The following is a 14319-nucleotide window of genomic DNA, read 5'->3' on the forward strand; positions in this document are numbered from 1 at the left end:
TGTATGTGTGTGATAGTTATAGTCATTAAATATATACATCTTATATATTCTACTGATATTTTATTGACCATTACTAAAGTAAATGGTAATATTATGTTTGTGGTTGTACAGTAAGTAATAGTACTCTTGTTTATTATTGACATGGCTTCAGTTTAGCAAAATGTAAATTTAAAACCTAATTGCATTCCAGCACCTCTACCAAGATGTCCACTTACAACAGCATCCAAAGTTTATACTTCAAATTTGGCATGGGCGATATTTATTTATTTATATGTCATTCTATGTGATAATTGCTACACAATCATGGAACATCTCTTTACAGTAAGAGAATATTAATTAAATGTATTTCATGATAACTGTAGGATGTCAGCATATGTGTGGTATTTACATTGGAAGTGATGTCATGTCATTAATAACATTATTACTATTATTATTATTATTATTATTATTATTATTAATAGTAATAATAATAAAAGGTATTGATTTCCAGTAATTATCACTGAAAGTAAAGAATTCTAACTTTTACTTTAGTTCTGTTTAATATGTGAGTACTAATTTTATTAGTTTCTAATAAAATAATTGTTTTATTTTCATAAACTCACTGTGATACCAAAAGAAATAATGTTCTTTCACAGGCAAAAACCAGTTCTGAACGTAGCACACTTTTGATTAATGATGTAAGCAATTTGTTGTTGTGCATTTCAAAGATTCTACCTGCTGTTTGTAATGATGCAAGTGAGCTATTGGCCCACAGCCTTCAGAATAACGTTGTGAAAGACATACATGCAAAATGTCATGAGTTGCTAAAATGTCTCATCATCCGGGGTTGTCCATTGGAAGTCCTTTACAGGGTATGTAGTAATACCACTTCTTCTTTTTGATTTGACTCTTCTGATAGCATTTGATGTGAAAATAAAATATAAATTGTTCAAGTTCACACAGTCTTTCAGAATCTCTGACTTACAACATAAAGATGTTTTGTAGAAACCTGATAACACATCAGACCACTCTCATTTTTTGGACTATATGTGCTCTGCAAAAAATTTATATCATTTGCTGGATTAGCAACACAGGTCTGGTTTAAAAATTTAACTAGAAGAATAATTTGATCATGGATGATAATATAAGTAGCAAACAAAGTTTCTCTGCATTGTAGCAATTATGAAGCCAGGAAATGAACCAATGAATCCTGAATTCTTCTGACCAGTTTGCCTTCTTTGACAATTGTATAAAGTCTTGGACAGATTGATCTTCAATTGCATCTCACATGTTGAAAGAAACCTGGACTCAGGTTTCTGTCCAGGATAATCATGCTGTGATCAAATCCTTAATAGGGAATGGATGTGAATGAGGAGCAGTTACAGAAATGCCCCTCATAGCCCTGTCAACAGTGTATAACACTATCAACCACAAGAAGTTGATTAGAACAGTATAATCAGTCACAAAAGTCTGCTGTTTGATACAATGTAATCAGTGTTTGCTGCAAAACAGGAGGGTTTTTGTCACCCTGTATAATAAAAAGAACCAGTGGGGGACCTCAGGGTAGTGTATTGGCACTCCTGATGTACAACATCTACTCTGACAACCAACCAACCAACCAACCCTGGAAGAAGATCATTTATTTATACAGATGACACAGCAACTGCAGCTCAAGACAAGATCTTTGAGGAAGTGGAGATGAAGCTGACAGCAGCCATGGAGATCTTGACAAGTATTATGATGGTAACAACCTAAAGCCAAATCCCAGAAACATGTAGATCTGTGCCTTTCATCTGAGAAACCAGGAAACCAGGTGGATGTTAAATATTACCTAGAGAGGGCAACAACTATCCCACTATGATACTCTAAAATATCTGGGAATAAAGTTAGATTGTAGACTCACATTCGAATGTCGTTGCCAACACACAAAACTAAAAGCATCTGCCTGGAACATCATCATATGTAGGTTTACTGGCATGACACGAGGCTCACGGCCAGATGTGCTCTGTGCATCTGCCCTGGCAATATGCCTCTTTGCAGCAGAATATGCAGCACCAGTTTGGTGAAACTCCACATATGCAAACAGGAGATTATGGCATTAAACAAGACTGGACACATTGTGACTGGCTGCCTAGAACCAACTCCTTTAAACAAAATTTATCAAACTATGAGTATAGCACCACATGACATCTGCAGAAGAACCGCTGCAGAAACAGAGAAAGAAAGCAATAAATCGTTCTCATACACTCTCTGTTTGGACATAAACCACAAAAACCCAGGCTGAGGTCAAGAAGGAGCTTCATGCACACATCACTAGCAATTCCATCACAACATGTAACTCACCAAACAGAGCTATGGCAAAATTCATTAACCAAAAGGGTTAGGGAGAACATTGCAGGGGACCATTCCATAAGATTCCATCTGCTGTATGTGACATGTAAGACACTAAAATGATTGAGGACAGGAGTGTCATGATGCAATATGAACCTTAGGAAGCGCTTCTTCATGAATAAAGATGAGTCCTACGAGTGTGGTGACCTGTAGAATCCACATCTGCTCTATAGGCCCGAAATGTACACCACACAATATCTACATCTAGCACGTGTTAAGGTTATTAAGACAGTGGAATACTGGAGCTGATGGCCCATCTATAAGAAAATCAGCGGTATCTTGCAGAATTTTGTTATTATTTTTATTATTTTGTGTTATTGAATTGTATTTTTATTATTTTGTATTGTCCAAGTCTTGAACACAAAATAAAAATTTGAGGGTCGTAACTTAAATAGTCGCAACGATTTGTGTACAACTGATACAAGAGTTACATGTTTGTGTTGACAAATATAAAGCAAGACATGTCATCAAGGGATTTAATCAACGCTACAGTGTAGACTACAGTGAGACCTTCGGTCCAGTAGCTAAGTTGAGCACAATTCGTTCAATGTTAAATGTTGCTGCAGCTGAAAAGATGCATCTAATACAGTTTGATGTGTCTACAGCATTCTTGTATGGAGAACTAGAAGAAATAATATTCATGCAACAGCCAGAAGGGTATAATGATGGCACAGAGAGAGTTTGCAAATTAATGCAAAGTTTGTATGGACTTAAGCAAGCCCCAAGATGTTGGAGTAAATGGTTTGGAGCATTTCTCATGTCAGCAGGTTTCAAGGCAAGTGATCCAGATCCTTGTTTACATATCAGAGAAGAAGGTGGCAAGAAACTGTTAGTTGCTCTTTATGTAGACGATGGGTTAGTTGTGGCAAATGATCAGCTGGATGCCAGAAAGTTTGTTGATGAGTTGAAGGCTGAATTTAAGATCACTGTGAAACAAACGTCATATTTCCTTGGACTTGAGATAAAACTCTTTGATGATGGTGCAAACAAGAAAAGTCAACAAGCCTATGCAAAGAAGATTCTGGAGCGTTTCAGTTTTCAAGAGTGCAAACCTGTCTCAATACCAATTGTAAAGGAACCAGATACATTACGGGTAGAAGGAAAGAATGCAGAGAAGTGTAACTTTTCCTATTGGCAAGCTGTTGGAGCACTGATGTACCTGATGCTTGGAACGAGACCTGACCTGGCTTATAGTGTGAGCTCCCTGTCTCGAATTCTTGACACGGCATCAACAGAAGATGTAGTGCGACTAAAGCGAGTACTCCGGTATGTAGCAGGTACATGTGATCTATGCATAATCTATCATCCAAATTTGTGCAGTGGCATATTGGATTGCTACAGCGATGCAGACTTTGGAGAGTGCAACAAAACTGGACAGTCAACATCTGGTGTACTTATTACACATGCAGGTGGAGCTATCTCCTGGCTCAGCCAAAGACAGGCAGTGACTGCAACATCTACAACAGAAGCAGAGCTGGTAGCTGTAACAGAAGCTGTGAAGGAGATAATCTATCTGTGTAGACTTTTTAGAGGAATGAGAAAGCTGAATGAAGTTCCAGTCCTTAAGGTTGACAATCAAGCAACAGTGAAACTAGCACAAAACTGCGAGTTCCATCATTGCACTAAGCATATAAAAATAAAGTATTTCCTCATCTGAGAAAAGGTATTGGAAGGAGAGTTAGGCATTCAACATATTTCAACTGAGGACCAGTTAGCAAATATACTGACGAAACCACTGGCAAAACCAAGACTGTTAGATTTATGTCATAAGATGAGTCTTTCATGTTGATGTGTTCCCTTTTTTTTCTTAATTAAATAAGGGAAAGTGTTACAGTTATATGTGTTTGTATTTAATTAAGTGGCAGACAGAAGTTGGCATCACTTCTGCTTTAGAGTCTTTGGAGAGACAAGTATAGAAACTAGGTCTTTGATGATGTGTGTTTTTGTGTGGCTGTACAATGTGAAATAAACGTAATGTTCAGTGAAGTAGACAGATTCTTTTTAAACCTAAAACAAGTAAAAGTAACAGTTTGCACCTGTTACTGTCCTTCAAAGTAGTCACCAGTGCTGTGTAGAACCCTTTGCCAGCGATGTGGAAGGTGTAGTATACCATTAGCAGAGCCTGTTCTGTTGATGGTGCGAATAGAACTGTCCACTGCCCATCAAATCTCTGAAAAACTTCTGAAGTGAATGCCACGAAGTGGTTCCTTCATCTTCAGAATCAAACCAAAGTCACAAGGACTTAAGTCTGGGGAGTATGGTGGATGGTACAGTACTTCCCAGTCCCATCGACTGAACAGAGCAGCCACAGCTTGCCCTGTACGTGCCCCACTCATTGTCATGCAAAATGATGGGTGGGCTGCGCAGAAAGTGTCACCGCTTCTTTTGCAAAGCTGGTCACAGGTGATGCTCCAAAAATGAACAGTAATACTGTGCATTGAAGGTCTGCTATGGAGGAACATAATGCGTTAGGATAACACCATCACAGTCATACACAAGAATCACCATAACGTTAGACTGCTCCATTTACACCATCAACAGAACAGTCTCTGCTAATGGAATACTGTGCCTTCCACATCACTGGCAATGGGTTCTATACAATGCTGGTGACTTCTCTGAAGGATAAAAAAAATGGTTCAAATGGCTCTGAGCACTATGAGACTTAACTTCTAAGGTCATCTGTCCCCTAGAACTTAGAACTACTTAAACCTAACTAACCTAAGGACATCACACACATCCATGCCCGAGGCAGGATTTGAACCTGCGACCATAGCGGTTGCGCGGTTCCAGACTGTAGCGCCTAGAACCGCTCGGACACCCTGGCCGGCAGGCACCTCTGAAGGACAGTAACAGGTGCAAACATGTAACTTTTTTGTGTCAGTTGTGAATAAATAGTTGCCACTATTTAAGTTCCAACCTCGTAAATAAAGTTAATTAATTAATTGTGTTGCATAAATGAAGGAAACCTTACATGAGACAAGTCAAGATATGCGTTAATTACGAGTTCTATCCACAAAGTACATTACGTTTTGGAATTAAAAATAAATAGAGTACTGGAAATTTTTTTTATTATATACAGATGAAAGCCACACTTAAATACTACTTTTCTGCATAGTTGCCATTTAGATTAAGGCACTTATTGTAGCGATGGACGAGCTTGGAAATTCCTTCGTCGTAAAATTCGGCCACCTGCACCTTCAACCACGTGGTTACCTCTTCTTTTGGGACAGAAAAGGTGTGATTTTTGTGGATTTCCTGGAAAAAGGCACTACAATAAGCTCTCAAAGGTATTGCCAAACTCTGCACAACCTCAGAAGAGCAATACAAAACAAGCGCAGGGGAAAGTTGGGCTCAAAGATCTTGCTGATTCATGACAACGCCCAGGCCCACACGGCAAATGCCACTCGTGAAGTTCTCGAATCTTTTAAGTGGGAGTTGTTTCCTCATCCGCCGTACAGTCCCGACCCGGCACCGAGCGACTTCCACTTATTCTCAGCAATGAAGAAGTGGTTGGCTATGCAGCGTTTTGATGACGACACACAGCTTCAAGAAGAGGTAACCACGTGGTTGAAGGCGCAGGCGGCCGAATTTTACGACGAAGGAATTTCCAAGCTCGTCCATCGCTATGATAAGTGCCTTAATTTAAATGGCAACTATGTAGAAAAGTAGTATTTAAGTGTGGCTTTCATCTGTATATAATAAAAAAATTTCCAATACTTTATTTATTTTTAATTCCAAAACGTAATGTACTTTGTGGATAGCCCTCGTACATCAAGCAGCTATTACAAACTACATTAATGACTAACTGTTGTTAAACAGCTTCAAACTACATATGGTTACTCAAGCTAAATTTAATGTACTTAATTTAATGGAAAGGCTGAGACTAAATAAAAGGCTACTTCTTGTCACATTAGACATCTGCTGCTTATAACATAAGCAATGGAAGCAAGAGGCATCCAACAACATTATTTGTCATTGTTGACTTGTGTTTAAAGAGAGTTTATTTGTTTATTTAACCTACTAGTACTACTACTACTACTACTAATAATAATAATAATAATAATAATAATAATGCTGACATTAGGTTGTTTTCATGTAGCCAAGATAGCTGTTCATAACACAGAACAATACAGTGAAAATTTGTATTGTCACAGATATACAGAGGCATCCATTACCAGTACAAAATATGGTGAGCTTTCCTCACAAGCACCTTGCACAATAACTTGGCTATAATCAACAATTAAAAGTATAATATTCGTATAATTTTCACTTTCCTGATCCAAAGGGAAGAACATTTTATAGTTTTGTAAAGTATATACAGGGTGTTTCAAAAATGACCGGTATATTTGAAACGGCAATAAAAACTAAACGAGCAGCGATAGAAATACACCGTTTGTTGCAATATGCTTGGGACAACAGTACATTTTCAGGCAGACAAACTTTCGAAATTACAGTAGTTACAATTTTCAACAACAGATGGCGCTGCAAGTGATGTGAAAGATATAGAAGACAACGCAGTGTGTGGGTGCGCCATTCTGTACGTCGTCTTTCTGCTGTAAGCGTGTGCTGTTCACAACGTGCAAGTGTGCTGTAGACAACATGGTTTATTCCTTAGAACAGAGGATTTTTCTGGTGTTGGAATTCCACCACCTAGAACACAGTGTTGTTGCAACAAGACGAAGTTTTCAACGGAGGTTTAATGTAACCAAAGGACCGAAAAGCGATACAATAAAGGATCTGTTTGAAAAATTTCAACGGACTGGGAACGTGACGGATGAACGTGCTGGAAAGGTAGGGCGACCGCATACGGCAACCACAGAGGGCAACGCGCAGCTAGTGCAGCAGGTGATCCAACAGCGGGCCTCGGGTTTCCATTCGCCGTGTTGCAGCTGCGGTCCAAATGATGCCAACGTCCACGTATCGTCTCATGCGCCAGAGTTTACACCTCTATCCATACAAAATTCAAACGCGGCAACCCCTCAGCGCCGCTACCATTGCTGCACGAGAGACATTCGCTAACGATATAGTGTACAGGATTGATGACGGCGATATGCATGTGGGCAGCATTTGGTTTACTGACGAAGCTTATTTTTACCTGGACGGCTTCGTCAATAAACAGAACTGGCGCATATGGGGAACCGAAAAGCCCCATGTTGCAGTCCCATCGTCCCTGCATCCTCAAAAAATACTGGTCTGGGCCGCCATTTCTTCCAAAGGAATCATTGGCCCATTTTTCAGATCCGAAACGATTACTGCATCACGCTATCTGGACATTCTTCGTGAATTTGTGGCGGTACAAACTGCCTTAGACGACACTGCGAACACCTCGTGGTTTATGCAAGATGGTGCCCGGCCACATCGCACGGCCGACGTCTTTAATTTCCTGAATGAATATTTCGATGATCGTGTGATTGCTTTGGGCTATCCGAAACATACAGGAGGTGGCGTGGATTGGCCTCCCTATTTGCCAGACATGAACCCCTGTGACTTCTTTCTGTGGGGACACTTGAAAGACCAGGTGTACCGCCAGAATCCAGAAACAATTGAACAGCTGAAGCAGTACATCTCATCTGCATGTGAAGCCATTCCGCCAGACACGTTGTCAAAGGTTTCAGGTAATTTCATTCAGAGACTACGCCATATTATTGCTACGCATGGTGGATATGTGGAAAATATCTTACTATAGAGTTTCCCAGACCGCAGCACCATCTGTTGTTGAAAATTGTAACTACTGTAATTTCGAAAGTTTGTCTGCCTGAAAATGTACTGTTGTCCCAAGCATATTGCAACAAACGGTGTATTTCTATAGCTGCTCGTTTAGTTTTTATTGCCGTTTCAAATATACCGGTCATTTTTGAAACACCCTGTAGAAATGTTGATGCATTCTTGAAAATTGTATCTGAGTGTTTAGATAAGTTTATTTTCTGTATTATTCCTTCTAGACTTTTTGCGATGGAAAACATTTTCATATTTTCCATTTAGAATTGGAGATAAGGATTCATGAAATTTTTGTGTAATAACTGGTAAGGGCAATGTGGGTTTTGAATAGACTGAGCTTTAACCCTTTAAGCTGCCCATTTTGATAATGTATGTGGGTCAGCATTGACATTTTTGGTGATGTCTTCAAGTAGAATGAGTTTGCTCTTAATATAACTGGTGGTCATCAGCATATGTTCAGTATTCTTGTAAAAATAGATCCACATGTACTACTACTACTACTACTACTACCACCACCACCACCACCACCACCACCACCACCACCACCACCACCGCCACTATAACATATGTGGTATTTACTTTGGGAAATATGACTTGCAGTCAGAAGAGTGTCAGAGATAATACCAACTCCTCAAGAGCACTTAATACTATCTGTCTTCCTGGGTGTTTTGTGCTTACAGAAATGACCCATTGTTGGTGAGAACTCATAAAGAGTGAAACCACTGAACTGAACTTTGAGAAAAATTCAGGCTACACAATTTGCCAAGTAAAATGTCAGAATCAACAGTATTAAAAACATTATGTAGTAGGTACATATAGATTTTATTAGAAACAATTTAGTTGATATGCTGCTGTCATTCACGCCATAAACAGGAAAAGAAGATTCAGCATAATGAACACTGATTTTTTGTATCCTCCATCAGTTGTGAAATGATAATTACCTGGTGTCCAAATGATCACCTGGTATCATAGAGGCACTTGAAGATGGTGTAAAGTAACACCAGAATTGACTGCTTTTCCATTCATGGCTAACTTCAAGGTATTACTTTTATTAAAACAGGTTTGCTGTTATGATGTTACCGGAAGCATGACTGGTATTTGTGAAGTAGGTTATTCATAGTTAAATAGTCAGTAAACCATTTGTAGACTACATAGTGGACAGTCCTGGCAGAATACAAATTGGATAGTGGTAGTAGCATGTTTAATTCAATTTTTATGTCAGGAAACTAAGTTTCATGTTGTGTTACACATTGTACTGTTGTGATGCCTTTCTTTCTCATTCAGTTGTTGAATGATTATTCACACAGCTCATGTACAATAGTGTTATATGCAAGATCACTGTGTAACCAATTTCTATAGTTCTTAATACTTGTAGTGAATATCAATGTTTATTATGTCATATCTCCTGAACTGTCTGCTGTACAATGATATAATTATGCAGATGTGTTCATTGATATATATATTGATACTGTTTGCAAACAGTGTTGTGAATTGGTAGTACAGAACTTATAAATTAAAATGTCACACCTGATGCTGTTTTACTGCACAAACAGCAGAAATGTGCTAGATGATAAACTTTTTTCCTTTCATCATTTTGTGGAAAGTGTGAGCAAGAAAAAATTATGTAAAGATTTGAAATTATGTGTACGGTTTGTTGGAACTTGCTGAGTACTCTTATTCTCAAATACAAGATGAATAAAGTCTGGGTATTTCCATGTCATCAGTCACGCTCCTTCAAGACAAATACACAGTTTCTAGCTTTAATGCTTGTCTTAGTATGTTAAACTTTTTACATAACATTATACCTCTTAATGAGTAGAATATGACAGTCCAATAAAAATATACAACATTGATTGGTTGCTAATAACAGGTCTTGTGTGTTCCATAGAAGTGTTCTATTGAATCTGAATTCTTTATTATGCGTTTCAGATGTTGGCCCATCATCAGAAAATCTGTTATCAAATATGTACATTATGAACACAGAAGTAGTTCATGACCTACATAGTAACGCAAAATAACTGGCAGCAAAAATTTACAGAATACATAATTGTGTACATAATAAAGAAAGTTGTATAAGCAATGCCATATAGTGCACAAGACTTCACAGAGGAAACAGTCATGTGCAATTATTGAACAAGAAAACTATAGTGAACATATCATGCTAACCAGAGTGAAGTAAACTAAAACCCTGCCAGATGCTATGCCAAACTTAGTGCTCCAAAGGCTGTCAAATACAAGAAAAATTACAGAAAATAACAAAAAGGCCACAGTTAGCCACGTGCACCAATGAATAGCATCAAAATTCACAGTATCAATGTGTACAAACCATATAGTACAGAAAAACACAATAAAATACATATGTATTAAAAGGCAGTAATAAATCATAGCATGTCTTATACATACTACATGATTTAAACTATTCAGTGATGTAAGGTATGAAGGGAAGAGGCTATTTTACATTTCTCATTTTTTATTTTGACACAAGTACATGAATTCAAATTTGAAGTCGTATAATCAAACCATAGGAATAAATCGTAAAACCATAAGTAAAAAAGCTGCTGAATGCTGCTACACAATGGCATGCTGCAACCAGGACAGCATAGACACAGTCCTCACACTCATTTGTAAGAATGAAAAAGCAAAATATATTTCACACAATAATCAAAACCGATTAAAATACATAGGATCCTTGCATATAAAGTCAGTGTGAACAAAATTTATAGGTCAGCAATTGAAAATTGTTGGCAAACCACCAAATCTTTATTAAAAAACTCCAAAAAACTGTCACAGAAGGTCCATGCTGTGCTCAGGTTGGCTATTTTTGTTCCTAAGAACTTGAAAAAAAATCAGCAAAAGAAATTCCAAGTGTTAGGTAACTAGGAAAGCCAGACTCTCATTTTTCACAAAGGGTTGAATGGGCACTCCAAAAGCCAGTAGCCATTCACACAGAAATAAATCAATGCAACAAAAAGAAGCATTATAAATGAGAGTCACGAAGGTTGTGGTCCTAAATGAGGTCATTGAAGTAATACATCATCAAAGATATTAAAAAGCAGTTCCTGTTGCTTGCAATCTGCTCATTACTTACAATGCTAGGATCTAATTTGTGGTGCACATACACTTCAAGTTCCTCCAGGATATCAAGGTCCCTACCCTTAGGCTCAGTGTGAAGGGTTTTTAAACCTTCATTCTTCAAGGATAAAACATGGCCCTTCACGTTAAATACCAGCCTAGTGCACTATAATTACTTCTACATATGTGTTCTCCAAACCTTGTTATGAAGTCCCTCCCACTCTGACCCATATAGATCAAGCCTTGCGCTAATAATAGTAGGATAATAATACATGCTGCAACCTATCTTTGAACAGAGGTACGTTTGGCTGCAATCCTGTAGGGATTCTGTTGCCCACATTCCATACACCCTTTTCAGAAAATACATTGACCAAGCCCAACTGCATTACAATGATTGATTGATGTGGTCTTCAGTCCTGAGACTGGTTTGATGCAGCTCTCCATGCTACTCTATCCTGTGCATGCTTCTTCATCTCCCAGTACTTACTGCCACCTACATCCTTCTGAACCTGCTTAGTGTATTCATCTCTTGGTCTCGCGCTACGACTTTTACCTTCCACTCTGCCCACCAATGCAAAATTTTTGATCCCTTGATGCCTCAGAAAATGTCCTACCAACCGATAGCTTCTTCTTCTCAAGTTGTGCCACAAACTCCTCTTCTACCCAATCCTATTCAGTACCTCCTCATTAGTTATGTGATCTACCCATCTAATCTTTAGCATCCTTCTGTAGCACCACATTTCGAAAGCTTCTATTCTCTTCTTGTCCAAACTATTTATCGTCCATGTTTCACTTCCATAGATGGCTACACTCCATACAAATACTTTCAGAAACGACTTCCTTACACTTAAATCTATACTTGATGTTAACAAATTTCTCTTCTTCAGAAATGCTTTCCTTGCCATTGCCAGTCTACATTTTATATCCTCTCTACTTCGACCATCATCAGTTATTTTGCTCCCCAAATAGCAAAACTCCTTTACTACTTTAAGTTTCTCATTTCCTAATCTAATTCCCTCAGCATCACCCGACTTAATTCGACTACATTCCATTATCCTCGTTTTGCTTTTGTTGATGTTCATCTTACATCCTCCTTTCAAGACACTGTCCATTCCGTTCAACTGCTCTTTGCTGTCCCTGACAGAATTACAATGTCATCGGCGAACCTCAACATTTTTTTTCCTTCTCCATGGATTTTAATACCTACTCTGAATTTTTCTTTTGTTTCCTTCACTGCTTGCTCAATATACAGATTGAATAACATTGGGGACAGGCTACAACCCTTTCTCATTCCCTTCCCAACCACTGCTTCCCTTTCATGCCCCTCAACTCTTATAACTGCCATCTGGTTTCTGTACAAATTGTAAATAGCCTTTCGCTCCCTGTATTTGACCCCTGTCACCTTTAGAATTTGAAAGAGAGTATTCCATCCAACATTGTAAAAAGCTTTCTCTAAGTCTACAAATGCTAGAAATGTAGGTTTGCCTTTCCTTAATCTTTGTTCTAAGATAAGTCGTAAGGTCAGTATTGCCCTACGTGTCCCAATATTTCTACAGAATCCAAACTGATCTTCCCTGAGTTCAGCTTGTACCAGTTTTTCCATTCATCTGTAAAGAATTCATGTTAGTATTTTGCAGCTGTGAATTATTAAACTGATAGTTCAGTAATTTTCACATCTGTTAACACCTGCTTTCTTTGGGATTGGAATTATTATATTCTTCTTGAAGTCTGAGGGTATTTCGCCTGTCTCATAATTCTTGCTCACCAGATGGTAGAGTTTTGTCAGGACTGGCTCTTCCAAGGCTGTCAGTAGTTCTAATGGAATGTTGTCTACTTCAGGGGCCTTGTTTCGACTTAGGACTTTCAGTGCTCTGTCAAACTCCCCAGTATCATATCTCCCATTTCATCTTCATCTACATCCTCTTCCATTTCCATAATATTGTCCTCAAGTACATCGCCCTTGTATAGACCCTCTATATACTCCTTCCACCTTTCTGCTTTCCCTTCTTTGCTTAGAACTGGGGGTTCCATCTGAGCTCTTGATATTCATACAAGTGGCTCTCTTTTCTCCAAAGGTCTCTTTAATTTTCCTGTAGGCAGTATCTGTCTTACCCTTAGTGAGATAAGCCTCTACATCCTTACATTTGTCCTCAAGCCATCCCTGTTTATCCATTTTGCACTTCCTGTTGACCTCATTTTTGAGACGTTTGTATTCCTTTCAGCCTGCTTCATTTAATGCATTTTTATATTTTCTCCTTTCATCAATTAAATTCAATATTTCTTCTGTTACCCAAGGATTTATACTAGCCCTCGTCTTTTTGCCTACTTCATCCTCTGCTGCCTTCACTACTTCATCCCTCAGAGCTACCCATTCTTCTTCTACTGCAGTTCTTTCCCCCATTCCTGTCAATTGTTCCCTTATGCTCTCCCTGAAACTCTGTACAACCTCTGGTTTAGTCAATTTATCCAGATCCCATCTCCTTAAATTCCCACCTTTTTGCAGTTTCTTCAGTTTTAATCTACCAATAGATTGTAGTCAGATTCCACATCTGCCCCTGGAAATGTCTTACAATTTAAATCCTGGTTCCTAAATCTCTGTCTTACCATTATATAATCTATCTGATACCTTCTAGTATCTCCAGTATTCTTCCATCTATACAACCTTTTTTTATGATTCTTGAACCAAGTGTTAACTATGATTAAGTTATGCTCTGTGCAAAATTCTACCAGACGGCTTCCTCTTTCATTTCTTACCCCCAAACCATATTCACCTACTATGTTTCCTTCTCTCCCTTTTCATACTCTCGAATACCAGACACCCATGACTATTAAATTTTAATCTCCCTTCACTACCTGAATAATTTCTTTTATCTCATAATACATTTCATCAATTTCTTCATCATCTGCAGAGCTAGTTGGCATATAATCTTGTACTACTGTAGCAGGCATGGGCTTCGTGTCTATCTTGGCCACAATAATGCGTTCACTATGCTGTTTGTAGTAGCTTACCTGCACTCCTATTTTTTTATTCATTATTAAACCTACTCCTGCATTACCCCTATTTGATTTTCTATTTATAACCCTGTATTCACTTGACCAAAGGTCTTGTTCCTCCTGCCACCAAACTTCACTAATTCCCACTATATATACCTTTAACCT

At 38.3% G+C, this 14319-nt stretch overlaps 1 protein-coding gene across 1 annotated transcript in view; it reads left to right on the forward strand.

Moving 5' to 3' along the window:
• The window catches only part of LOC126477267 (uncharacterized protein KIAA0825 homolog), a 177721-nt gene that overhangs the window by 78544 nt on the left and 84858 nt on the right, over positions 1 to 14319 (forward strand). Inside the window, exon 4 of the mRNA XM_050103604.1 lies at positions 636 to 851. Coding sequence (XP_049959561.1) covers positions 636 to 851 — 216 coding nt within the window. The remainder of the gene's footprint in view (positions 1 to 635; positions 852 to 14319) is intronic.

Source organism: Schistocerca serialis, chromosome 1 (assembly GCF_023864345.2).
Source record: "Schistocerca serialis cubense isolate TAMUIC-IGC-003099 chromosome 1, iqSchSeri2.2, whole genome shotgun sequence".
Lineage (NCBI taxonomy): Eukaryota > Metazoa > Arthropoda > Insecta > Orthoptera > Acrididae > Schistocerca > Schistocerca serialis.